At 37.3% G+C, this 26,119-nt stretch overlaps 1 protein-coding gene across 1 annotated transcript in view; it reads right to left on the reverse strand.

The window, feature by feature from the left end:
• The window catches only part of PIK3C2G (phosphatidylinositol-4-phosphate 3-kinase catalytic subunit type 2 gamma), a 444,386-nt gene that overhangs the window by 77,901 nt on the left and 340,366 nt on the right, over nt 1-26,119 (reverse strand). Inside the window, exons 26-28 of the mRNA XM_052640675.1 lie at nt 18,893-19,082; nt 18,268-18,389; nt 12,808-12,916 (exon numbers count right to left, since the gene is read on the reverse strand). Of these exons, the coding sequence (XP_052496635.1) occupies nt 12,808-12,916; nt 18,268-18,389; nt 18,893-19,082 (421 nt within the window). The remainder of the gene's footprint in view (nt 1-12,807; nt 12,917-18,267; nt 18,390-18,892; nt 19,083-26,119) is intronic.

Raw genomic sequence — 26,119 nt, forward strand, 5'->3', positions numbered from 1 at the left:
AACAATGAACCATTTTTCAATTGGATTGTGATGTGTGATGAAAAGTGGATTTTATATGACAACCGGCGGTGACCAGCTCAGTGGCTAGACTGAGAAGAAGCTCCAAAGAACTTCCCATAGCCAAACTTGCACCAATAAAAGGTCATGGTCCCTGTTTGGTGATCTGCTGCCAGTCTGATCCACTACAGTTTTCTGCATTCTGGCAAAACCATTACATCTGAGAGGTATGCTCAGCAAATCAATGAGATGCATGGAAAACCACAACATCTACAGTTGGTATTTGTCAACAGAAAGGGCCCAGTTCTCCACAACAACACCCGACTGCACATCACACAACCAATGCTTCAAAAGTTGAATGAATTGGGCTACGAAGTTTTGCCTCATCCACCATATTCACCTGAGCTCTTGCCAACCGACTACTACTTCCTCAAGCATCTTGACAACTTTTTGCAGGGAAAATGCTCCCACAACCAGCAGGAGGCAGAAAATGCTTCCCAAGAATTCATCAAATCCCGAAGCACAGATTTTTATGCTACAGGAATAAGCAAACTTCTCGTTGTCAAAAACATGTTACTTGTCATGGTTCCTATTTTGATTAATAAAGATGGTTATGATGATTCATGGTCTGAAACCACAATTACTTTTGCATCAACCTAATAATAAGACTTGAAAGTCAAAATTGCTCCTTGATCCATGGGCTGCACAATGGATGTAACAGCAGGCATGAAAAATATTAATCTCATTGTCCGTATTCACTTAGTGCACTCTGAGTGAACAGTAATATTTTTAAAAGAATCTTTTTCATTTTTTTCCTCAGCAATAGCTCTTCAACAATGGGCTTAAAATATCCAGTAAACCATGTTGTAAACAGGTGTGTAAACAGATGTCACCCAGGCTTTGTTGTTTCATTTACAGACCAGAGGGCACAGTAGATTTAGCATACTGTTTGAGGGCCCTAGATTTTTTGGAATTTCAAATGAACACTGGTTTCAACTTAAACACCAGCTGTATTAGTGTAATTACTCCCCCTTGACAAGAGAGTCAGCTTGAGCTCTGAAATTCTAAAGCCATGCATTGACTCCTCTCTATCTGTGAAAGTCCTGCACAGCATCTTCATCCAAAGGAAGGCTGTTTTGTGTAAACCAAAAATCTGTTGTTTAGTATAGCAACCTTCATCAATTATCCTAGCTAGATATTTTGGATAACTTGCTGGGGCTTCTGTATCAGCATTTGGTGCTTCACCTTGCACTTTGAGGTTATAGAGACAACTTCTTTCCTTAAACTTCATGAACCAACCTCTGCTAGCTTCAGACTTTTCTTCTGCAGCTTCCTCACCTCTCTCAACCTTCATATAACTGAAAAGAGTTAAAGTCTTGCTCTTTGTTTTAACGGAATGTGTGGCTGGTTTGATTTTTCTATCCAGATCACAAAAACTTTCTCTTATCAGCAGTAAGGCTCTTTCTATTTCTTGTGATTCATGTGTTCACTGGACTAGTACTTTTAATTTCCCTCAAGAACTTTTGCTTTGCATTCACAACTTGACTGAATATTTGGTGCAAGAGGCCTAGGTTTCAGACCCTCTCATCTTTCAGTATGCCTTTCTCACTAAGCTTGATCATTTCTAGCTTTTGATTTAAAGTGTGAGATGTGCAACTCTTCTTTCCACTTGAACATTTAGAGGCCATTGTAGCATTACTCATTGGCCTAATTTCAATATTTTTGTGTCTCAGAGAATATATGAAGGCCCAAGGATGATGGTGGCAAGAGAGAGAGAGAGAGAGAGAGAGATGAAGGCAAGGCTAATCAGCAATGTGGACCAGTCAGAACACACAAAGGCTCAGAGTCTTATATGGGTCCAGTTCGTGGCACCCTCCCAAAACAATTACAATAGTAATATCAAAGATCACTTGTCTCAGATCACCAAAACAAATATAATAATAGTCAGAAAGATTGAAACATTTTGAGATACCACAATGTGACACAAAGACACAAACTGAGCATATTCTGTTGGGAAAATGGCAATAGATTTGTTTAAAATAGGGTTGCCATAAGCTTCAATTTGTAAATAATAATAATAATAATAATAATAATAATAATACCTGTGCATGGCAAATAAAGCAAAGTGCAATAACATGGAGTATACCTGTTATCTCCCTTTGCCTGTATGACCAGCATCTCTAAAGACTGGCCTTAGAACATACTTTTTAAAACTTCCCCATGAAACACTTGATCAGTAGGTACTATTTTGGCTTCTTGGTCAGAAAGTATACAATGTAGGCAATCAATAAACATTTGTTGAGTGACAGAGACAGTAGATTTTGAAAGTATTAATAGTCTTTATTATTCCAGTCCTCAGATTTAATTTTTATTGATTTTATCTTTGTTAATCTAGCACTATTTTATTTTGTTATATAGAAAGGACAACTAAGAAGCAGATGTAGGATTTACATCTTAGGAAGGTATTTTCTTGTACTTCAACTACTCATTTTACAAAATTCAATTAAACTATTAGCAAGGTGTTTGTGAGAATCACACCCATCATATCAGTTTCCTTTTGCTTGATACTATTATGGCACAAAATAGGATTGCTCTCTTTGGAAGTCCAGGGTTAGAAAGTGGTTGACATAGCCTTACTTGGAGCATTTCTGGGATCTGTGATTTCACAGTAGCATCTCATGTTTGATGATATAAATATATCTTATTTTTTCTTCTCCTCCTTTTTTTTTTCCATTCAAATCTTAGGTCTTAATTCATCCGAAACAAAAATAATGTGGTGCTTGAAATGTCTTAAGCTTTGTTTTCCCTAAATGTTTGCCAATAGAATTTAAGAATAGCACAAAACAAAATAAAGGCATCTCTTCTTGGGGCCTCTTCAGTAGCACTTTAATTTAGCACAGTAGTAAATATGAATGTGACGAAAACTGAGGTCCTCTGGTATTCTGTTCAGCTGTCTCAGTGCAACTGTGATCATGATGAGCTTTAACACTGTTCATTAAACCTTGTGGTGATAAACTTCACTTTGCAAGTCTTCTCTACCTGTATATGTCTGATTCCTTTACTTTCCCCCTCTCATGACAGTCCTCTGCTAACAGTTCTCTGTGAACCCATCCTCTAGGCAGATATATTTAGGAAATCTCTGTTGCCATACCAAGACAGATCTCAGTATTTACCCTGTTCACACCAGGACTGGAAATCAGAAGCCTCTTCACTTTGCACTCACTTGTCTCTGCTTAAATAGGCCAAAGACTGACATTTTCAATGGTTACTAGATATTTTGTCAATTACCCTGAAAAGTCTTTAAAACAGTCTTTAAAACTACCTAATCTGTAAGGCAGCCCTCAGCCTGAAAGATGACAATCCCATTCACAGTCCTCTCAGCATGATCCCTTACAGACAGTTGTCATAGCCATGTGTCGTTCACTATGACAAAGTGAATGGACATGACCTTCAGAGAATGTCAGAGTTACTAAGAACATTAAGATTTCAGCACACTACATTCTTGAATATGCAAAAAGCATTTGAATTCCAATGACATAAATTCAGTTGCCTTGATCCTATAGAACAGAAGCTTCTCTTATCACTTATTTCCCACTACTCATTGATTTGAGACCTAAATACTAAATATAGTCAAAAGATATAATATATAGTTTATATTGAGTATGCTAGTATAATATTGGATTGGCCAAAAACATTCTTTCAGTTTTTCTATAAGATTTACAGAAAAGTCCTAATGAATGTTTTGGCCATCTCAAACAGGTAAATTCATGCACATGCAAGATAGCTACTATATCACTTAGTATAGCGCAGATTCCTATTGTCTAGTGCTGTTTCAACAATCATTTTACGTTTTTATTTTCAGTTAGCTTATTATGTGGTTTTGTTCCCGTGATGAACAGATACTGTTCACTTCTTTCTCTTTGTTCATAGGAGATATATTACAGATGTGCTCTGAGTGATCTTTCTGAAGGGTAAAATCATGACCCAGTGCACCAGTAATGCTCGCCATTTAAAGCATGGCCAAGCAGTGTTCCTGGCTTTAGCACTAGGTAACCAAGGAACTTGTCCTCAAGCTGGCAGCTAGCAAGATTCTCCAGACCATTCTTTGCCAAGCCAGAGGTGGTAAAGAGGTTGCAGGGTTCATGTGGGATTATACAGGGGGGTGAGAAAAAAATCAAAATTGCATTCATATTTATTTTATAATATCATCCAAAATTTCCCCAAAATTTTGTATTATTTTCTATAAACTTTAAAGCCTTTATTGCTTACTAGCATGGTAGTTTATATATTAAAAATAAATTATACATTTCGGGAGCATGCATTAAATTAAAATAAAACTGGTAAGAATAAGTTAGGAGACTGCTGGTACTTTTCAGATGCAAAGTTTCAGTCCCCTAGGTTTTACAAAACAACATAAATCCTATAGGTTAATATATGCTAATGATTCTGTTATTTTTCATTTAAAGTATTTGTTAAATATTGATGAGATTATAAGTGTGCTATCCATGAATAAAAATTAAGTGAATATAGTCATTGATTTCTTTAAGCTTCCAAACAAGAGAAAAACATGTAACCATAATGGATGCTTTGTCCTTGCAATTCCCCTTGTCTAGCACAACTCTTTCCCGGTTGCTATTTACTAACTTGTATTCTGTTTGCCCTTTAACAACAACCTGAATGCCATACTCCCTGGGATGCTTCTTTACCTCACTGGGAACTGAGTTAAGTATACCTCCTTAAGTGCTCAGGCACTTGTCCTTTGATACAAAACAGCATCTCCAGCTGAGCTACCAGCCTGGAAACAATATTGTAGCACAATATTCTTGAGTCCAGATTTGCTAAAAATCAATAATATAGTAGGGTACCTTAATATCTACTACATTGGAAACCAAATATCTGACCATGTCCAAACTGGAAAAAATTAAAAAAAAAGAAAAAAAGAGGAAAGATGACTAGACTAAGAAATATGGTTCTCAAATATGTCACGGAGATTTCCCTCATGATGCAGTGCATTAAAAAAAACAAAAAATCTGTCTACCAATGCAGGGGACATAGGTTCAATCCCAGGTCCAGGAAGATTTCACATGCTACAGAACAACTAAGCCCATGCGTTTCAACTACTGAGCCTGAGCTCCAGAGCCTGTGAGTGGTAACTACTGAGTCCACCGTCACAGTTACTGAACGCTTAGTGGCTAGAGCCTGTGCTTGACAACAAGATAAGCCACCTCAATGAGAAGCCCTCGTGCTACAGTGAATAGTAGCCCCTGCTCACCACAACTAGATAAAGCCAGAGCAAAGCAATGAAGACCCAGCAGAGCCAACAACAACAACAACACTATCATGGATCAGAACACCTTGGAAGGCTAATTAAGACACATGGCTGTACCTCATCCCCAAAGTGTCTGATTTAAATTCTTGTTGAGGATGAGGCTGATATTTTGCAGTCTTATAAAATTTCAGTTGATGACCCAAGCACAGTCCAGAAACTGAGCTTTGAGAACCACTAGTCTTAGGGACTGGTGATAGGGATTTAAAATTTTCTCTTCTTGATTCTGACTACATGCAATCTAATACAATCATTATTGACAACTGTGTTGTTGTTTTTTTTCCCTAATAGATTTAGGATGCTTATAATCTGAACTGTGGGATTTTTTTTAAAGTGGGTCTATTCATCAGCAAACCACAATATTACTCAACTAGGAGGTCTAGCAATAAGCCAACATCCTGAATCAAACAGTTAGGGAACAATTTTGAACATGTTCATTAATATATTTCATTTTTAAATTTCAGTAAGGTTACCTTGTTATATACTGACTTAATCTGGTATATAACATGTAAATTAAAACAATTCATACTCTGACTGGAAAGTAATCTCATCTAATGTCTTTCCCAAGCTCCACATGGAGAAGAAAAGTTGTTGAATTCACAGCTGAGAAAAATAGGATTCTTTGGCGTTTTATTAAGTCCCAGTTATGGGGTCAGTTGTGGGAAGATTCCCTGGAGAAGAGAATAGCTACCCGTTCCAGTATTCTTGCCTGGAGAATTCCATGGATAGAGGAGCCTGACAGGCTACAGTCGATGGGGTCACAAAGAGTCAGATACAACTCAGCAACTTTCACTTTTATAGCGTTAGTTGTAGTCCTCGTGTTACAATACCTTTAACTTACTGAAGTTCAAAGTCTGCACATTGTATGTTTCTTAGATCAAAGTATACCAAAGTGCTGCTAGGATTTAATCAAGACTGCAGAAAAATTATCAAATCACTATGCTGTACACCTGAAACTAATATAATATTGCAAGTCAACTATACTTCAATAAAAGGAAAAGAGACTAGAATCCAGGAGTGTTCTGTTAATGTCCTAATTGGATGGCATCACTGACTTGCTGGACAGGAGTTTGAGTAAGCTCTGGGAGTTGGTGATGGACAGGGAAGCCTGGCTTGCCGCAGTCCATGGGGTCGCAAAGAGTCAGACACAACTGAGTGACTGAACTGAACTGAAAGGCGTCACTATCAGGATGCCTGGATAGAGGAGAAGAAATAGGAGGTTCTCATTGTTTTAATCAAGAAATTCATACTAGAAGCAGTCAATATAAGTGCTTCTTTTCTATACTCACAATTCAATCAACAATAGACAGTTTATAAATGCTAATTACTGATGTAATTAAAAACACTCTAAAATTTGGGGGAGAGGATGAAGAAGAGGTAGAGCTATTATATGTTCATCTTCTGACATTTATAAATTTTAAAATTGCTTTTCTCTCTTCTTTTTATTGTATCTGTAGGAAATGATAGATGTTAACTAAACCTATCATAACCATTTCAAAATATCTGTACCTCAAGCCATCGTGCTGAAAACTTTGAAAAAATGGACATTATTAATTAGCACACTGAATGTCAAAGATGAGATTTTTTTCATAAAAGTGGTAGCTTGTTGACTAGCATGATTAATATTAGAAATGGTCTCTCGTTGGGACACTGAAGTTATTCCAGATATGTGGATTAGCTAAAGATATTCCATAAGTAGTCTCCATTCTTTCATCAAAAGGCAAAAAGCTTAATAGACCTTGTACCTTTTACACCTGGGCTTCCCTGGTCGTTCAGCAGTAAAGAATCTGCCTAATGCAGGAGATGTGGGTTTGATCCCTGGGTTGGGAAGATCCCTTAGAGAAGGAAATGGCTACTCACTCCAGTATTCTTGCCTGGGAAATCTCAAGGACAAAACTGGTTGGCTACAGTCTATGGGATCACAAAGAATAGGACACAGCTTAGCAACTAAACAACAACAACAACAATAACCTTTTACTCTTGGGGATGATGTTCTTGATAAATCCCTAAAAGGTCCTAAGTCTAGCCAGTAACCCCAGAGGATTCTATTAGCTTGGTACTTGCCTCTGTAACTTACATTTATCTCATAGGAACTTTTCATGCAAGATGACGATAAGGATTTAATAGTAAAGGGAGCAAGTGCTCCCTTGAATCCTCAGAAGGACCTGTATCTTCTGTGTGCACATGTATATTGTATGTATGTGGATATAGGGAGGGATCTTAAGAGCCTTTTTTTTGATGCATATGACAGAAGGGAGCAAAACTGGAAAGTGGCATATCTTTTCAATTTTCCAGCCTACTCAGAATCACTGGTGAGTAGTACCAAAATCTCACCAATAAATTATTATTATTATTATTATTATATTTATTTTACAATATTGAATTGGTTTTGCCACACATCAACATGAATCCACCACAGGTGTACGCATGTTCCCAATCCCAAACCCCCCTCCCACCTCCCCACCCAACACCATCCCTCCAGTGCACCAGCCCCAAGCATCCTGCACCCTGCATTGAACCTAGACTGGCGATTCATTTCTTATATGATATTATACATGTTTCAACCATTCTCCCAAATCATCCCACCCACTCCCTCTCCCACAGAGTCCAAAAGACTGTTCTATACATCTGTGTCTCTTTTGCTGTCTTGCATACAGGGTTATCATTACCAAGAAATTCCTAAACACTTTTTCATATGGGAAGTGACCACAATCTTAGATCCTCTGAAACAGCTGCCTATGAGAGACAAGGTTTCTTCAAACACAGGATGGAGGTAAGGAGGTAGAATGGCAGATATCTCTGGAAGGGAAGGGATTGAGCGGGTGATGACTGCAGCTCTAAACACCCAGTTTTAGTGACAGTATATTCAGTCATTTACTGTAGACCTCTTAGTGAGAATAACTTGTATAATTAGACAATTTGTTTTCAAACTGCTAGAAAGCGTCATATAGCCAACAAGATAGTGAGGAATTACCAAACTAAAATCTGGGACAAGGCAATTTTGGGGATGTGAACTTGGGTTTTGGCACAATTTTCTGTTGTGTAGGTGTGTGTTGATGTAGGTTGCAGCAGTGGAAGGCTGAGACATAGAACAGCACTTTTGATCACCTGGCAGAGTTAAAAGGAAAGGGAACAGAATCCAGAGCTGCCACATAATTTTTGGGTGAGTCTGTCTCAACTTGGGTTTATCTCCACAGTGACTGCATCTAAGGAATAGGGTGAACCAGTAATAGTCCTGAACAAGAGCTACCATTCAGTTTCAAATACTCTGAATCCCTGAGGCTGAATTTCTGCAACCCTAAATTGTCGATGTGCTCACATATACCAGGCTTTCCTGGTGGCTCAGAGGGTAAAGCGTCTGTCTACAATGCAGGAGGCGTGGGTTCGATCCCTGGGTCAGGAAGATCCCCTGGAGAAGGAAATGGCAACCCACTCCAGTACTCTTGCCTAGAAAATTCCATAGACTGAGAAGCCTGGTAGGCTACAGTCCATGGGGGTTGCAAAAAGTCAGACAGGACTGAGCGACTTCACTGTCACTTTCACTTTTCACTTTCACATATTATAATTCTCTAGATTAGAATGATAGTAATATAGGTGTCCAATTTATACAAGGGATGTTACAGTATAATATGTGGTCACTATAAAAAGGAAAAAGAAACAGGCTCACAACAGAACAAGACTAAATGATTTAAAACTAGCAGAAACTTAGCCAGGACGTGGCAGCAACCTAGATGTCCATCAGCAGATGAATGGATAAGAAAGCTGTGGCACATATACACAATGGAGTATTACTCAGCCATTAAAAAGAATGCATTTGAATCAGTTCTAATGAGGTGGATGAAACTGGAGCCTATTATACAGAGTGAAGTAAGCCAGAAAGAAAACCAACAATACAGTATACTAATGCATATATATGGAATTTAGAAAGATGGTAACGATAACTCTGTATGTGAGACAGCAAAAGAGACACAGATGTATAGAACAGTCTTTTGGACTCTGTGGGAGAGGGAGAGGATGGGATGATTTGGGAGAATGGCATTGAAACATGTATAATATCATATAAGAAACGAATCGCCAGTCTAGGTTTGATGCAAGGTGCAGGATGCTTGGGGCTGGTGCACTGGGGTGACCCAAAGGGATGGTTACAGGGAGGGAGGTGGGAAAGGGGGTTCAGGATTGGGAACACGTGTACACCCGTGGTGGATTCATGTTGATGTATGGCAAAATCAATACAATATTGTAAAGTAAATAAATAAATAAATAAAACTAGCAGAAACTTTAGAACATAGAAATATACATGCAGTGGGTCCCAATATTGGGGTTTTTAGGAAGATTTTAAATGACTATGCTTACCATTTTCAAACAAATAATAAAGGGGACAGATTTTTAGCAAAGAACTAGGAATCGGAAAAGAATTCTAAATCTGAAGAATATAATAATTGAAATTAAGAACTCAAAGAATTGACTCCACAGTATGTTGAACACAGATCAGTACATAAGTTAGAAGAAACCATTCAGAAACTAAGTCGCAGAGGACAAAGACCGAAACACACAGGAGTACAGGCATGAGACATAGAGGGAACAGTGAGAAGGATTGACATATATGTGATTGAAGTCCCAGAAAAGGGGAGAGAGGAAATGGTATGAACAGTGTGTGAAGTGTTCATGACTGAGGACTTTCCCAAGATGATGAAAGACACCATGGCACAAATTCAAAAAGTGCTGAAGCTCAAGCATCATCAGTAGAAACAAAGTCGTATCTGAGCAAATGAAAATAAAACTGCAGAAAACCAATAGTAAAAAGAACAATACTATAAAGAATAAAAACAACTTTTCAAAGAAACAACAATTATAACAGATGAATTCTCAATAGAATCAATGAAAGCTAAAAGACAATGAAATGATAGCTTTAAAGTTTTTCAGAATAAAAATCACTGCTATCCAAATACTATAGTCAGCAAAAATATCCTTCAAGAATGTAGATAAAACAAAAACTTTTCAGACATATTCAAGTACAGAGTTTTTTTTTTTTTTTTTTTTTTTTTTAGCAGCAACTTCATATTCAGGGGAATAGTAGACAATGTTCTTCAGGTATAGGGGGGAAAAATTCCAAGATGTAAATCCAGAGTTTACAGGAAGCGATGGAAATGATATATCTGAGCAATATTAAAGATATGTTGATTGCATAAAACAACAATAACAAGTATTTATTAAGTTTATGGATATAGTATATTTTTGGTACAGCACATAAAACTCAAGTGTGTTAAAGAGACTTAATCCATGGGTCTAGGAAAATTCACAGTGAAAATTTTATAAATATTCTGGAAGAATGATAAAGAAAATATAATACTGAATATAAAAACTTATGGGGTGCTATTAAAACTTGATTAGAAGAAAGGACTTAGAATTTTAAATGGGTAAGTGAAGATAGGTTGAAAATAAACAATTAGCTATGTGAGAATGTTATTAATTGAAAGAAAGCAAAGGAAGAAAATAATAAAGATTAAAAAATAAATGAAATAGTGAAATAGTACAATAGAGAGGGTCAATAAATTCCAAGTTTCATTTTTTGCAAAGACTGGTAAAATTCATAATCCTCAGAATTACTGATCAGGAAATGATATGTGTGAGAAATCAAAGAGTGAATATCTGTTCAGATCATATAAATGTTTAAAAGATTATAATAGGATATTATGAATAACTTTATACCAATAGATTAGCACAAACTCCTAGAGAAATGTAACTTAACAAATAGAACCAAGAAGAAATAGAAAATATGAAATGACTTACAACTCAAATAAATTGAATCTCCAGACCTACATGACTTTACACATTGAAGAAATAAAAGCAATTTTATACAAACTCTTCCAGAGTGTGTGTGTGTGGGGAAAGCTGTAACTCTTTGCAACTAATATTATGAGGCCAGAATGTTCTTGATTCTGAAACCTGGTAATGACTTTGTAAGAAGGCCAGTCTCTGTCATAAACAAAGATATAAAAAAATGGTAAAGAAAAAAATGTTAAATCAAATCCAATAATACATAAAAAAAGGATAATACCTACAACCATGTGAAGTTTATTTTAGTAAAGCAAACTTGTTTAAAATTAGAAAGTTCAGCAGTGTAATTCACCACATTAAAACAATAAAGGAGAAAACCAGGATTATTGGATGATCATTGATTAGCCCAATAGATTCAGGAAAAAAAATTTGATAAATTCAAGCTTCACTGTAAAAACTATTACGATCTAGGAATACAAGGAAACAAAATAATAAAGGGTATCTATAAAAATGTACATACTTGAAAGTGAAAGTCGCTTAGACATGTCCGACTCTTTGCGACCCCATGGACTATGCAGTCCATGGAATTCTCCAGGCCAGAATACTGGAGTGGGTTGCCTTTCCCTTCTCCAAGGGATCTTCCCAACCCAGGGATAGAACCCAGGTCTCCCGCATTGCAGGTGGATTCGTTACCAGCTCAGCCACAAGGGAAACCCAAGAATACTGGAGTGAGTAGCCCATCCCTTCTCCAGTGGATCTTCCTGACCCAGGAATACACCTGGGGTCTCCTGCATTGCAGGCAGATTCTTTATCAATGGAGCTATCAGGGAAGCCCATAAAAACTTACATACTTAATGAGGAAATATTAGATGCTTCTTCCCTGGATTCAGGAATAACATAAGTATATCCACCATTACTATTTCAATTCAGTATATACTAGAAGCCCTAGAGAGTACGAAATAGCAAGGAAAAGAAATGCATACATAAATTTTGGAACCTGGTGGCTCAGATGGTAAAGAATCTGCCTGCAATGCAGGAGGCCCAGGTTCGATCCCTGGATTGGGAAGATCTCCTGGAGAAGGAAATGGCAACCCACTCCAGTATTCTTGCCTGAAGAATTCCATGGACAGAGGAGCCAGGCAGGATACAGCCCAACGGGTCAAAAACTGTTGGATACGACTGAGCGACTAACACTTTTAACTTGTTCCATTAATACATAAATAAAAAACTTCTTGTTATCTGCAGATGATATGCTCATACATTGAAAATTCAGAAACAACATGGATGATTACCCAGATGGTTATTAGAAATAAAAGTGAAGTTAGTAGGACTATTGGGTAAGACGTCAAAATATAAAATCAGTTCTATCTGTATACTGGTGAAAAAGGATTTTTAAAAAGTACCATATCTGTTATAACAAAATATTTTTAAGACCTTTATGCATAGAACAATAAACTATTATTGAACGAACATTCTAAAAATACTTAAATGGGTATATGACAATGGATTGAAACATATTAAGATGCAATTTCAACTAAAACCCTGGTTAGTTTTTGCACAGAATTGACAAGATAACTTTAATTTGCACATGTGTTGAGTAAATGTAGGACTAAAAATGGTATAAAGTATTTTAAAATATTCCCAGTAATGATATATAAAACAGTTTGTATGTTATGTAAAAATATAAAAAGTAAATTGTAACATACATTTGCAACTTCATACGATCCATTTAATATCTGTTCCATGTAATGATTTAGATCTCTGAATCTTTTGTGATCTGAATCTGTAAAAGGTAAGTGCCACCAATGAGGAAACCTGTTTTAAAAGAAAAAAAGTATATTTTCATTAGTTTGAAAATTGGTGTCTGTATCTTAGAATCGTTCATGGAGTTATAGCTGCATCAGATGGAAGAGCCAATGAAAACACTTTTTATAAAACTACAGAATACATGATTAATTCTGAGAGTTTTATTAACATGGCTGTGGACATGTGCTATTTTAACTGTCATTAATATTAACACTAATTTAATTTAGCACACTAAACTAATATATATTTTCCCTCTTACTGTATTTATGGCAGACCACACATTTTGTCTTTTAATACATGTGGGGGTTAATAAATACTTTCTGAAATTTAATGATTTATAATCTTCCCAAAAAGTCAGATGGTATTGTTGCTTCTGGGTTCACTAGAGACACTGCTACACTAGCTAAATTAAACATTTCACCAAGTGACATATGCTTCCATCTGGTCTTAGGTTTTTGGAACAAAGTATCACTTTCCTTAGAGGTCTGACTTGCAGAATTTCCTCTTCGCTATCTGATGATTCATCTTGATGGGTTGGACATTGATTACGACCAATTATGGGGTGGCATGACCTGTTAAAGGCAACAGGTTTTGCTGCTTAAGGGCTTCCCTGGTAGCTCAGATGGCAAGGAATCTGCTTGCAATGCAGGAGACTCAGGTTTGCTTCTTGGGTTGGGAAGATCCCCTGGAGAAGGGAATAGCTACCCACTCCAGTATTCTTGTCTGGAGAATTCTATGGACAGAGGAGCCTTGGTGGACTACACTCCATGGGTCCCAAAGTGTTGGACACAACTGAGCGACAAACACTTTAACTTTTCTGGTTAAATGCACAGTTTTAGGAACTGTCTAGCAGCTCCCTCTGACTGCAGTCTTGCTGATGCCTCCTTCTTCTGCTGCTTTGGTCTAGACCTTCCCCTGGGCAAAGGAGCATGGGGGATGGTAAAGGGTTGTCAGCAAACACACCGAAGTATGTGACAACCGCAGGACATCCTATCCATTGCTTCTTGTCGGAAACGTCAGGGAAACTCAAAATATGTCTGTGTCTTTAAATAATTGATATTTTACTTTTTAACTTTTGCAGTTCTAAGGCTTAAAGTATTAAAAGTTTTCATCCAGATTTACTTATCATAAAATTTAGTATCATGTATAAATAATCAAAGCACAGAAATACATTTGGTAAGTAGATAGATTTTGCTGGTTTTAAATATTAATTTGTTTATTTGTGGATGAAATTTCTTTATTTCTAGAATAAAATGGAGTTCAACATTAGTTCTATTCCATTTTTATAGATGGATGTACTAAAAAATATTCAGTTCAGTTGCTCAGTCGTGTCCAACCCTTTGCGACTCCATGAATTGCAGCATGCCAGGCCTCCCTATCCATCACCATCTCCCAGAGTTCACTCAAACTCACGTCCATCGAGTCGGTGATGCCATCCAGCCATCTCATCCTGTCATCCCCTTTTCCTCCTGCCTCCAATCCCTCCCAGCATCAGAGTCTTTTCCAATGAGTCAACTCTTTGCATGAGGTGGCCGAAGTACAGGAGTTTCAGCTTTAGCATCATTCCTTCCAAAGAACACCCAGGGATGATCTTTAGAATGGACTGGTTGGACCTCCTTGCAGTCCAAGGGACTCTCAAGAGTCTTCTCCAACACCACAGTTCAAAAGCATCAATTCTTCGGCACTCAGCTTTCTTCACAGTCCAACTCTCACATCCATACATGACCAGTGGAACAACCATAGCCTTGAATAGATGGCCCTTTGTTGGCAAAGTAATGTCTCTGGTTTTGAATATGCTATCTAGGTTGGTCATAACTTTTCTTCCAAGGAGTAAGCATCTCTTAATTTCATGGCTGCCATCACCATCTGCAGTGATTTTGGAGCTCCAAAAAAAATAAAATAAAATCAAGTCTGACACTGTTTCCACTGTTTCCCCATCTATTTCTCATGAAGTGATGGGACCAGATGCCATGGATCCTCGTTTCTTAAATGTTGAGCTTTAAGCCAACTTTTTCACTCTCCTCTTTCACTTTCATCAAGAGGCTTTTTAGTTCCTCTTCACTTTCTGCCTTAAGCGTGGTATCATCTGCATATCTGAGGTGATTGATATTTCTCCCGGCAATCTTGATTCCAGCTTTTGCTTCATGCAGCCCAGTGTTTCTCATGATGTACTCTGCATATAAGTTGAATAAGCAGGGTGACAATATACAGCCTTGATGTACTCCTTTTCCTATTTGGAACCAGTCTGTTGTTCCGTGTTCAGTTCTAACTGTTGCTTCCTGACATGCATATAGGTTTCTCAAGAGGCAGTTTAGGTGGTCTGGTATTCCCATCTCTTGAATGTAAATAAATATATGAGAATTAAGGAATTCAGCTCCAGTAATGTCCTTCAATTGTTTGAAGTGCATTTGAGTTATATGTCAAATATAACATAGTAATAGTTCTTGAAAATGATTTTTTAGGATATTTTATCTGATGGTGCTGACAAGTCCTCTCTCAATCCTGTTCACACCACAGATTAAGAAAAACCTGACCTGCAAACAGATTTGATATCCAATTATTAGAATAATTTATTTTCTCAGTACCAATACTGATATTTTGGTTTGCCCTTTCTTTGAGCCTCAGAGACTTTGTACTCTCTGGGACAGTGTATCAGCATAAAATCCTGGATGGCTGGGAGAAGAGCAATGGTGAAAGTAAGCAAGGGAAAGGAAATCAATCTTTCCCAACTAGATGAGTTTCATTTTTATTTTATAATTTTATTCATTTACTGTTTGCTGCGCTGGGTCTTGGTTGCTGCGTGGGTTTTTCCTCTAGTTGTTGTGAGTGGGGGCTCCTCTCTAGCTGCAGTGCAAGGGCTTCTCACTGCAGTGGCTCCTCTTATTGCAGAGCACAGGCTCTAGGGACTGCGTGCTTGAGTTGTTGCTGCTCCCAGGCTCCAGCTGCTGCTGCTGCTAAGTTGCTTCAGTCGTGTCCGACTCTGTGCGACCCCATAGACGGCAGCCCACCAGGCTCTAAATAGTTGTGGTGCACAGGCTTAGTTGCTCTGCGGCATGTAGGATCTTCTCGGACCAGGGATCAAACCAGTGCCTCCTGCGTTGGCAGGTGGATTCTTTACCAGGGAAGCCCTAGTGCAGATGACTTTAAAGAAGATGATTAATTTCAAGGAAGAGTCCTATGTCTGTATTCTCAGAAGGCACCAAGAAGTACTAACAGCCTGATTTGAAGACCACTGTTTTACGATATGTCTAATTTGAACTTTCTGATCATACTTTCTAGATTGAATTTACATAATTTGCATAGAGCTCCTCTTAGTAAATTTAGGAGTCAGAGGAAATCTTGCCCTCATCCTTCATCTATATGCATTGCTATAAGCTTGAGCTCCTTTGGGACTGTCAGCATACAAATATTGTTCAGGGCACAAAGGACTAAATATTCCTCCCTTCCACATGTTGCTTGAATGGTTTTAAAATCAATTCAGGTCCCATTACCTGGCAGGAGTTGTTGAGCAAAGCAGAATCCTAACTAAAGCTGAAAATCGAGACGAGGCACATGGAAAGAGATTACTGACCTTTAAAGTTTTACAGGTTATACTAATATGTATTGAGGAGAGAAAAGAGTAGAACAGAGACATTTTTGAAACCCAAAGGAACAACCATTTACAGAAATGAACGAACATAATTTCTAAATCATTAAGTAAGATACAATGGAAACTACTAATGTTGAATTCAGTATTTGTAGCTGAACTTTAAACTTTTTGGCCAGTATTTCCTTTTCCTCAGTTATCATATTAAATGCTTTTCAATAATTCTTAAAGCTGATGTTGTCTTTAAGTTTTCACAATGACATTCCTTCCCTGTCAGTCTCTTACTCTGATGAATTTCTGATTTTTAAAAAAAAAATAAATTTATTTATTTTAATTGGAGGTTAATTACTTTACAATATTGTATTGTACTGGTGATGTTGCTTAGATTTATACTTTGGTAAGTGACTAAACCCTGAAAGTCTAATGAAAATCCACATGTACCAAGTATGTCAGGTCAGGTATGAATATTCCTATTGTTGGAGGACCATTTACTCAAGAAAAATCCTGGTACATTTGGCTCTCCCTATCTGCAGGTTTGACATCTGAAGATTCAATCAACTGTAGATAGAACTATCAGGAAAAGATAATCCAGAAAGTTCCAAAATGCAAATTTGAATTTGCTGCATGCCAGAAAATATTTACACAGCATTTACATTGTATTTACAACTATTTACATAGCATTTATATTGTATTAGATATTATAAAAAATCTAGAGGTGATTTAAAGTAAGAGGAGACTTTAAAGTAAGAGGGTAGGTTATATGTAAACACTACGCTATCTTATGTAGGACTTGAGCATGCAAGGTTTTGGTGTCCACAGGAAGGTGGTCCTAGAACCAATACCTTGTGGATACCAAGAATCTACTCTATAGGTAGGTAACATTTGATATGCTTAAGTGCAAATATCATAATTTCTAAGGAGTTCCTTTTTAAAAAGTCAAGATATTCCACATATTCAAGTCTATAATCTAAATTTGGCTAGTTCTAAATGATAAAATTTAGATTTATTTAATGGGAAGTTATTTTGAATTATACCCTTTGTTTATGCTTAAAATGTTTTTGCTATAACATGAAGTGAAGCAATGGTTCTCAAGACTGCAAAATGAAGGTAATAACAAGTTAAATTTAGATAACCCAAGTTCAAGTTAATGTGTGTGCTCTGTGCTTAGTCATGTTCGACTCTTGTGACCCCATAGACTGTAGCCTGCCAGGCTTCTCCGTCCATGGGATTCTCCAGGCAAGAATACTGGAATACCATTTCCTTCTCCAGGGGATCAAGTTAGAAATTAATAACAAAAATGAATTGATGTGAATAAATTTTACTTGTATACTAATTGATATTGATAAATTTTTCTTATACAGCAAATAAATATATCAGAGCTTTTTGTCACCATTATTTGCTGAAAGAGAAGACATATCCAATTTTGTTTTGCATTTTCAATTTTATTTTAACAGAAAATTCTAGAAAAAGATTAAATTTAAAAAAACAGGCAAAGAAAACAATTTTGCTGATAATTGATGAAAAATGAAATTAGTTCTGATTTTTTGGTCTACAACACCAATGTCTGAAAGCAGACAAAATTAAAAAACCTTCTTCTGTTTTACGAGACAAAAAGTTCTTTATTCTGAGAGCAATAGAGACTGCTTGAATAGGTTCAGTGGAACTAGAATCAGAATGGTGTATTGTTCACAAATAGAAAACCCCATAACCATAATTTCTCCTTATGTTTAAGGGCAAGTACTGAAAGCAAAACCCTAGGGAGGACAATACTTACTCTGGGAGGGTCAGTGATGCAAACTGCTTTTGAAGTTGGCTGTGAAGTTTTGCAAACTGGTCAAATGACTTTTCTGTCAGGCTTGTTTCATTGTTACTGTGAGTCACCTGGATTAGATACAGCTGCAGAAAATAAATAGACAAAATCAAAAGACAGCAGTATCAACCTTCAATACATTCCAAAATCTGGCTCTGTGTAAACTAAACAAAGCAAGAATTTCTGCAAAAAAAAAGTCATCACGAAAGATAAGAGGTGCATTTTGTAAAGGTAAAATTACCTATAAACACACAGTATAGAAAGGTATCATAATCGTAGGTGCTGGGAACAGACTGCCTAATTTCTGTTCTTCTTCCTTTGTGGACATTTTAATTAGTTCTTGATTTATAGTCTACCACAGGGCAGGAACTGTTCTCTTTGATGATTCTCTATTAACAGCTCTGGTTGTTATGATTTCTCCTTGGAACATCCTCCTTAATGGCACTTCTACTCAAACTGTAACTGATTTTTCATATGCATAGTAAAAAATAAAAAATAAGCATGGTATCAGGAAGAATGTGTACAGTGAAGCAAAGTGGGAGATGTAGTCAAATGATATTAAAGTCAAGATGACAGTCTTGAAACTTACGTGGCTGGTTTTCTTGCTGAACCCTAAGACTGTTGCTCTTTGGATTGACCTGCTTGCACCAGGCATACAGGATTCCTGGGAAAACGTCTGTGAAGTCGATTTGGCAGGGCTTATGGCTGTCATTTGTGCAAGTGTGTGGATCAAGTTATTCAATTTCACAGGGAAGCACTCCAGACTTTCCTTTATTTTCCTAGAAAAATGAAAAAAGATAATATAGTGAGTGATGTTCCCCCTGAGTTGACCCATTTCACTTGAGCCATTTCCTTGTGTTAGATGAGGATGGAAAAGTCAAGGACCATACCTATTGATTTGGAGTACAACTATTAATAGTAAACATTATTTTTTTTTTCTTTCATTGATTCTTTTTTTTTATTTTTTAATTTTTATTTTTACATTATTTTACTTTACAATACTGAAACAACCTAGATGTCCATCAGCAGATGAATGGATAAGAAAACTGTGGTACATATACACAATGGAGTATTACTCAGCCATTAAAAAGAATACATTTGAATCAGTTCTGATGAGATGGATGAAACTGGAGCCGATTATACAGAGTGAAGTAAGCCAGAAAGAAAAACACCAATACAGTATATTAACACATATATATGGAATTTAGAAAGATGGCAATGATGACCCTGTATGCAAGACAGCAAAATAGTAAACATTATTTTTATCAACTTCAAATTCATATCTTAACTTCCGTGGTGAAATATAAAACTAATTGCAATATTTCTATTTTGACTTCTTTAAACTTTTCAAAAACAGAAATTCTTTAAATTTCTATTTTTGTTGTTGTTCAGTATTATGTCATGTCCAACTCTTTGCAACCCCATGGATTGTAGCACACCAGGCTCCTATATCCTCTACTAACTCTTGGAGTTTGCTCAAACTCATGCCCATTGAGTCTGTGATGCCATCCAACCATCTCGTCCTCTGTTGTCCCCTTCTCCTCCTGCCCTCAATCTTTCCCAGCATCAGGGTCTTTTCCAATGAATCAGCTCTTCCCATCAGGTGGCCAAAGTATTGGAGCTTCACTTCATCATCAGTCCTTCCAATGAATGTTCAGGGTTGATTTCCTTTAGGACTGACTGGCTTGAACTCCTTGCAGTCCAAAGGACTCTCAAGACTCTTCTTCAACACCACAGTTTAAAAGCATCAGTACTTCAGTACTCAGCTTTCTTTATGGTCCAGCTCTCACATGCATACATGACTACTGGGAAAAACTGTAACTTTGACTAGGCAGACCTTTGTCAGCAAAGTGATGTTTCTGCTTTTTAATACACTTTCTAAGATTGTCATAGCTTTTCTCCCAAGAATCAAGCGTCTTCTAATTTCATGGCTGCGGTTACCATCTGCAGTGATTTCAGAGCCCAAGAAAATAAAGTCTGTCACTGTTTCCATTTTTTTCCCCTTCTATTTGCCGTGAAGTGAAGGGACTGGATGCCATGATTTTAGTTTTTTGAATGTTGAGTTTTAAACCAGCTTTTTCACTCTCCTCTTTCACTGTCATCAAGAGACTCTTTAATTCATTCCTCTTTACTTTCAGCCATTAGAATGGTATCATCTGCATATTTGAGATTGTTGATATTTTTCCCAACAATCTTGATTCCAGCTTGTGCTTTTCACATGATGTACTCTGCATATAAGTTAAATAAGCAGGGTGACAACACACAGCCTTGACGTACTCCTTTCCCAATTTTGATCCAGTTCTCTGTTCCATGTGCATTTCTAACTCTTGCTTCTTGATCCGCATACAGGTTTCTCAGGAGACAGGCAATGTGGTCTCGGATTTTTGTATTCTATTTTTTAGGAATAATTTAAAACATCAATTTGTTTAAAATACTTAAACAATTCCAGAAGTTATATCTATCAAAACAGTGTATATTTCAAGAATCCCAACATCTATCCCTGAACTCTCCATACTATTCCCTTCCTCTCCTTATATTTAAACATTTTTTAAAAAATTATGATTTGACTTTTATTGTTTTATTTTCAAATATATTGGATTTCCTCTGTCAACTATTTTCTAAGAAGTTGTATACTATAATACTATATTTAACATACACATATTTTACATGGAATACTTATCACTTGTATTTATTTTTTCTGCTTTAGTTTTGGATCGTCTCTGCTTTATTATTATGATTATTTATATTGAAGAAGGTTTGCAATTGTGTCCTAATGGTATAATAAATATCTTCAGACAATACCCTTTATCCCCTGTGCCCTTTTTCTCCAGTATCTGATTGCAGTGTTATCCTTTTTATCCCAGTTCATATACTAAAGCAATCTTTATGCCTACTTCACTTTTCATGTGTGCTTCCTATTTCACTCCCATTTTTACAGAGCTATTCTATCTGCATCATATGGTATCTATACTATGCATATTACACATTCCCTCTTCTAACTATCATTAAATACGATACGCTCTGCCAGTCCTAGGCCACATCCCTCCGTCATTTCGACAATCTAATGCTCATTTCCTGTCAAATTCTGCTAGAAGTGCTCAAGGAAGTAAGCTTCTGAGTTCTGGGTGTTGCTAACAGTTTTTCTGCGGCCTTTATGCACGAAAGTCAATTTTACTGGCTACAGTATCCGTGGCTCATGTTTTCCTTGTTGGGAGTCACAAAAATATTATTTTTCTTCTGGAATAAAGGATTATGACCCAAATTTCTTATGACAGTCTGAACTTCTTTCCCTTACAAATGAATTGATCTTTTTGCCTAGATGCTTATAGCAAGTTTTTTCTTTTCCCCTCAAATCCAACACTTTCTCCAAAAATATGTTTCAGGTTGGTTATTTTGGGTAACTTTCTCAATATGCAAAGTGTCTGTTTCATATGTAATTTCAAGTCTTTTCATTTTTCTGAAAGCTTCTTGAATTATGATGTTAATATTTATCAAAATGCTAAATATGCAATTTAGTTTTGATATTGTTTTGATATATTACTTTAGTTTTCTTCTTCAGAGACTTTATTAAAGTATGTTTTATTTTCTAATTTTTGGGAGGTTTCATCATTTCATTTTTGAGTTTTCTCTAATTATAATTTACATTGCTCCTTCATATCTTTATCATTTTCTTAATTTCTTTTAGCTCAATTTGAAATACAACAGTTTATCCCTTTGTTAGGAATGTCTTTCTGGCATACTTTCATTGAAGAGATTTTATTTGCATCTTATTTCTTTTTTTAAAATTCTAATTTTGTATGACATTCAGACATGATCCATCTTACTTATTGATTTTAAGATGAAATTAAACTTTCAGGAAGGAGTAGAGTTCTCAGGATCTTAAGCCCTCTTTTCTGTTGCTGTCACAGTGGTAAAAAAAATAAAAAATACTGTTTCATACTTTCTGAGATATGCTGCTTTGGCTTATCCCTTTGCCCCCAATTTTTCCTGGATTTTGTTTTTTCTTTGCTTCTACAGTCTTTCTTCTTTCATTTGGATTATATTTATAGCAGTTTGTCTTCAGCTTAGGACTTTTTCTAGGGAAGAAGTGTCAGTTACCTTTGAGAGTTTATAGACTTCTCCAACCTTTTCAGATTTTCCATGGAACCCTTGCCCTTTCTTGTGAACTGGAGTGTGTAAAAGTCCTTCCCCGTTTCAGCTGCTTCATAGCTTATCAAATTGGCCCACTCAGCTTTCCAACGAGTACCTGTGAGCTCTGTGAAGCCTTGTTCTCAGATCCATCAGATAACCTGTGGCTTCCTTAGCTAACCTGTAGCTTCCTTAGCTTCCTCTCATAAGTTTCAGTTACACAGGTGTTGTAACTTAATGATCTGCCCTTCCCTGCTTGTTCTTAAGAATACCTTGTTACTTAGTTTTGTTTTGGATGCTGTCCACAGTTTCGGGGGTTTGCTACCCTATTTGATCTGTTTTACGAATTATGAAAGAAATTCCAGGCACACTAAAATATTTGCTTTTTAAAAAATAAAATGTAATTCAAGTCGCACAATAAAATATTAAGTAAAATGTAAAAGGTTTGCCTCATCCTTCTTCCGTTCCCACTCTCCTCCCCACAAATAACCAGTATGAACAGTTTGGTAGTTTTCTTTTGCGGTTCCTCTATACACTTGTGCACACGAGCAGACACACAGACACAGATGACACTCCCACTAGTTTCACTCTTGTTATATGCCAGGTGCATACTGGGATATACCAATGAGAAAGCAGACAGAAATGTCTCCCCTTATAAAGTTTCTATAATGTGAATATAAACTATCATGAAATAAACATGAAAATATAGGATTTTAGAAAGTAATAGAAACCATAGAAGAAACTAAAATAGAAACTGGGGAGAAGGAATATGCAGTAGGAAACAGTTGCCATTTTAAGCAGGATGAAAGTGAAAGTCGCTCAGGCCTCTTTGCCTCTTTGTGACCCCATGGACTATACAGTCCATGGAATTCTCTAGGCCAGAATACTAGAGTGGGTAGCCTTTCCCTTCAGCAGGGGATCTTCCCAACCCAGGGATCAAACCCAGGCCTCCCACAATTGCAGGTGGATTCTTTACCAGCTGAGCCAAGAATATTGGAGTAGATGGTCTATTCCTTCTCCAGTGAATTTTCCTGACCCAGGAATCAAACTGGGGTCTCCTGCAGTGCAGGCGGATTCTTTACTAGCTGAACTACCAGGGGAACCCCTTAAGCAGGATGGTCAGGGATAATCTCACTGAAAAGATGGGCAGAGTGATTTGACAAACTTAATTTGCCAAGAACATAGACCATGGGGATTTCTGTTGGAGGATATTCTAGATAGAAACAACAGCTCATCCAGAAGCTCAGAGGTAGATGGATGACTGGTACTTAACAGACAGCAAAAAACTGCAGTGTGGCAGACAGAGCGAGGAGGGGGAGAAAGGAATCAGGCAGATAAAGGGAGCATGTTTTTGTAAGAATTTTGAAGTTGTGTGAGATGGAGGTAAAAAAGGCAAGAGTCAAAAATCACAATTATTTGAAATGTAATCTGCTTTTTTAACAGTAATATATTTTGGACATGAACTTGGGCAAACTTTGGGAGATGGTGAGGGACAGAGAGGCCTGCTGTGCTGCAGTCCATGGGGTCACAAAGAGTCCGACATGACCTAGTGACTGAACAACAACAACAAATATATTTTGGAAGAAAAATTTTACAATAACTTGTACAGAGTAAGTAGCCCCCAAATATTTGTTGAATGAACAATCTATTTCAGAAACTAGAGTTAACTTTATTTTTTAAAAAATGACCTATCTAGAAGTATAGATATACAATGATTAGTTTAACCAATTTTTTTTTTTTTCATTGCAAAGACCATTCTTTCCTCACTGATTCAACTTTTGTCCAACGCCGATGGTCTACATACATATAGGCTTGTTCTTGGCCTCTTCATTTGGTTGTACTCGTCAATTTGCCTATCTCTGTGTTAATACTACATTTTTTTAAATAGCTGAAATTTACAATAAGTCTTGAAATTCTTTTACCTTGTTCTTCTTTCAGTTCAGTTCAGTTCAGTCGCTCAGTCGTGTCCGACTCTTTGCGACCCCATGAATCGCAGCACGCCAGGCCTCCCTGTCCATCACCATCTCCCAGAGTTCACTCAGACTCACGTCCATCGAGTCCGTGATGCCATCCAGCCATCTCATCCTCTGTCGTCCCCTTCTCCTCCTGCCCCCAATCCCTCCCAGCATCAGAGTCTTTTCCAATGAGTCAACTCTTTGCATGAGGTGGCCAAAGTAAAGGAGCTTCAGCTTTAGCATCATTCCTTCCAAAGAAATTCCAGGGTTGATCTCTTTCAGAATGGACTGGTTGGACCTCCTTGCAGTCCAAGGGACTCTCAAGAGTCTTCTCCAACACCACAGTTCAAAACATCAATTTTTCGGCACTCAGCCTTCTTCACAGTCCAACTCTCACATCCATACATGACCACTGAAAAAACCATAGCCTTGACTAGATGGACCTTGGTCGGCAAAGTAATGTCTCTGCTTTTGAATATACTATCTAGGCTGGTCATAACTTTTCTTCCAAGGAGTAAGTGTCTTTTACTTTTGTGGCTGTAGTCACCATCTGCAGTGATTTTGGAGCCCCCCAAAATAAAGTCTGACACTGTTTCCACTGTTTCCCCAACTATTTCCAATGAAGTGATGGGACCGGATGCCATGATCTTAGTTTTCTGAATGTTGAGCTTTAAGCCAACTTTTTCACTCTCCTCTTTCACTTTCATCAAGAGGCTTTTTTGTTCCTCTTCACTTTCTGCCATAAGGGTGGTGTCATCTGCATATCTGAGGTTATTGATATTTCACCCGGCAATCTTGATTCCAGCTTGTGTTTCTTCCAGTCCAGCGTTTCTCATGATGTACTCTGCATATAAGTTAAATAAGCAGGGTGACAATATACAGCCTTGATGTACTCCTTTTCCTATTTGGAACCAGTCTGTTGTTCCATGTCCAGTTCTAACTGTTGCTTCCTGACCTGCATACAGATTTCTCAAGAGGCAGGTCAGGTGGTCTGGTATTCCCATCTCTCTCAGAATTTTCCACAGTTTATTGTGACCCACACAGTCAAAGGCTTTGGCATAGTCAATAAAGCAGAAATAGATGTTTTACTGGAACTCTCTTGCTTTTTACATGATCCAGCGTATGTTGGCCATTTGATCTCTGGTTCCTCTGCCTTTTCTAAAACCAGCTTGAACGTCAGGGAGTTCACAGTTCACGTACTGCTGAAGCCTGGCTTAGAGAGTTTTGAGCATTACTTTACTAGCATGTGAGAAGAGTGCATTTGTGCGATAGTTTGAGCATTCTTTGGCATTGCCTTTCTTTGGAATTGGAATAAAAACTGACCTTTTCCAGTCCTGTGGCCACTGCTGAGTTTTCCAAATTTGCTGGCATTTTGAGTGCAGCACTTTCACAGCATCATCTTTCAGGATTTGAAATAGCTCAACTGGAATTCCATCACTTCCACTAGCTTTGTTCATAGTGATGCTTTCTAAGGCCCACTTGACTTCACATGCCAAGATGTCTGACTCTAGATTAGTGATCACATCATCATGACTATCTGGGTCGTGAAGATCTTTTTTGTACAGTTCTTTCGTGTATTCTTGCCACATCTTCTTAATATCTTCTGCTTCTGTTAGGTCCATACCATTTCTGTCCTTTATCGAGCCCATCTTTGCAATGAAATGTTCCCTTGGTGTCTCTAATTTTCTGGAAGAGATCTCTAGTCTTTCCCATTCTGTTGTTTTCCTCTGTTT

Source organism: Budorcas taxicolor, chromosome 5 (genome assembly GCF_023091745.1).
Source record: "Budorcas taxicolor isolate Tak-1 chromosome 5, Takin1.1, whole genome shotgun sequence".
In the NCBI taxonomy this organism is placed as follows: domain Eukaryota; kingdom Metazoa; phylum Chordata; class Mammalia; order Artiodactyla; family Bovidae; genus Budorcas; species Budorcas taxicolor.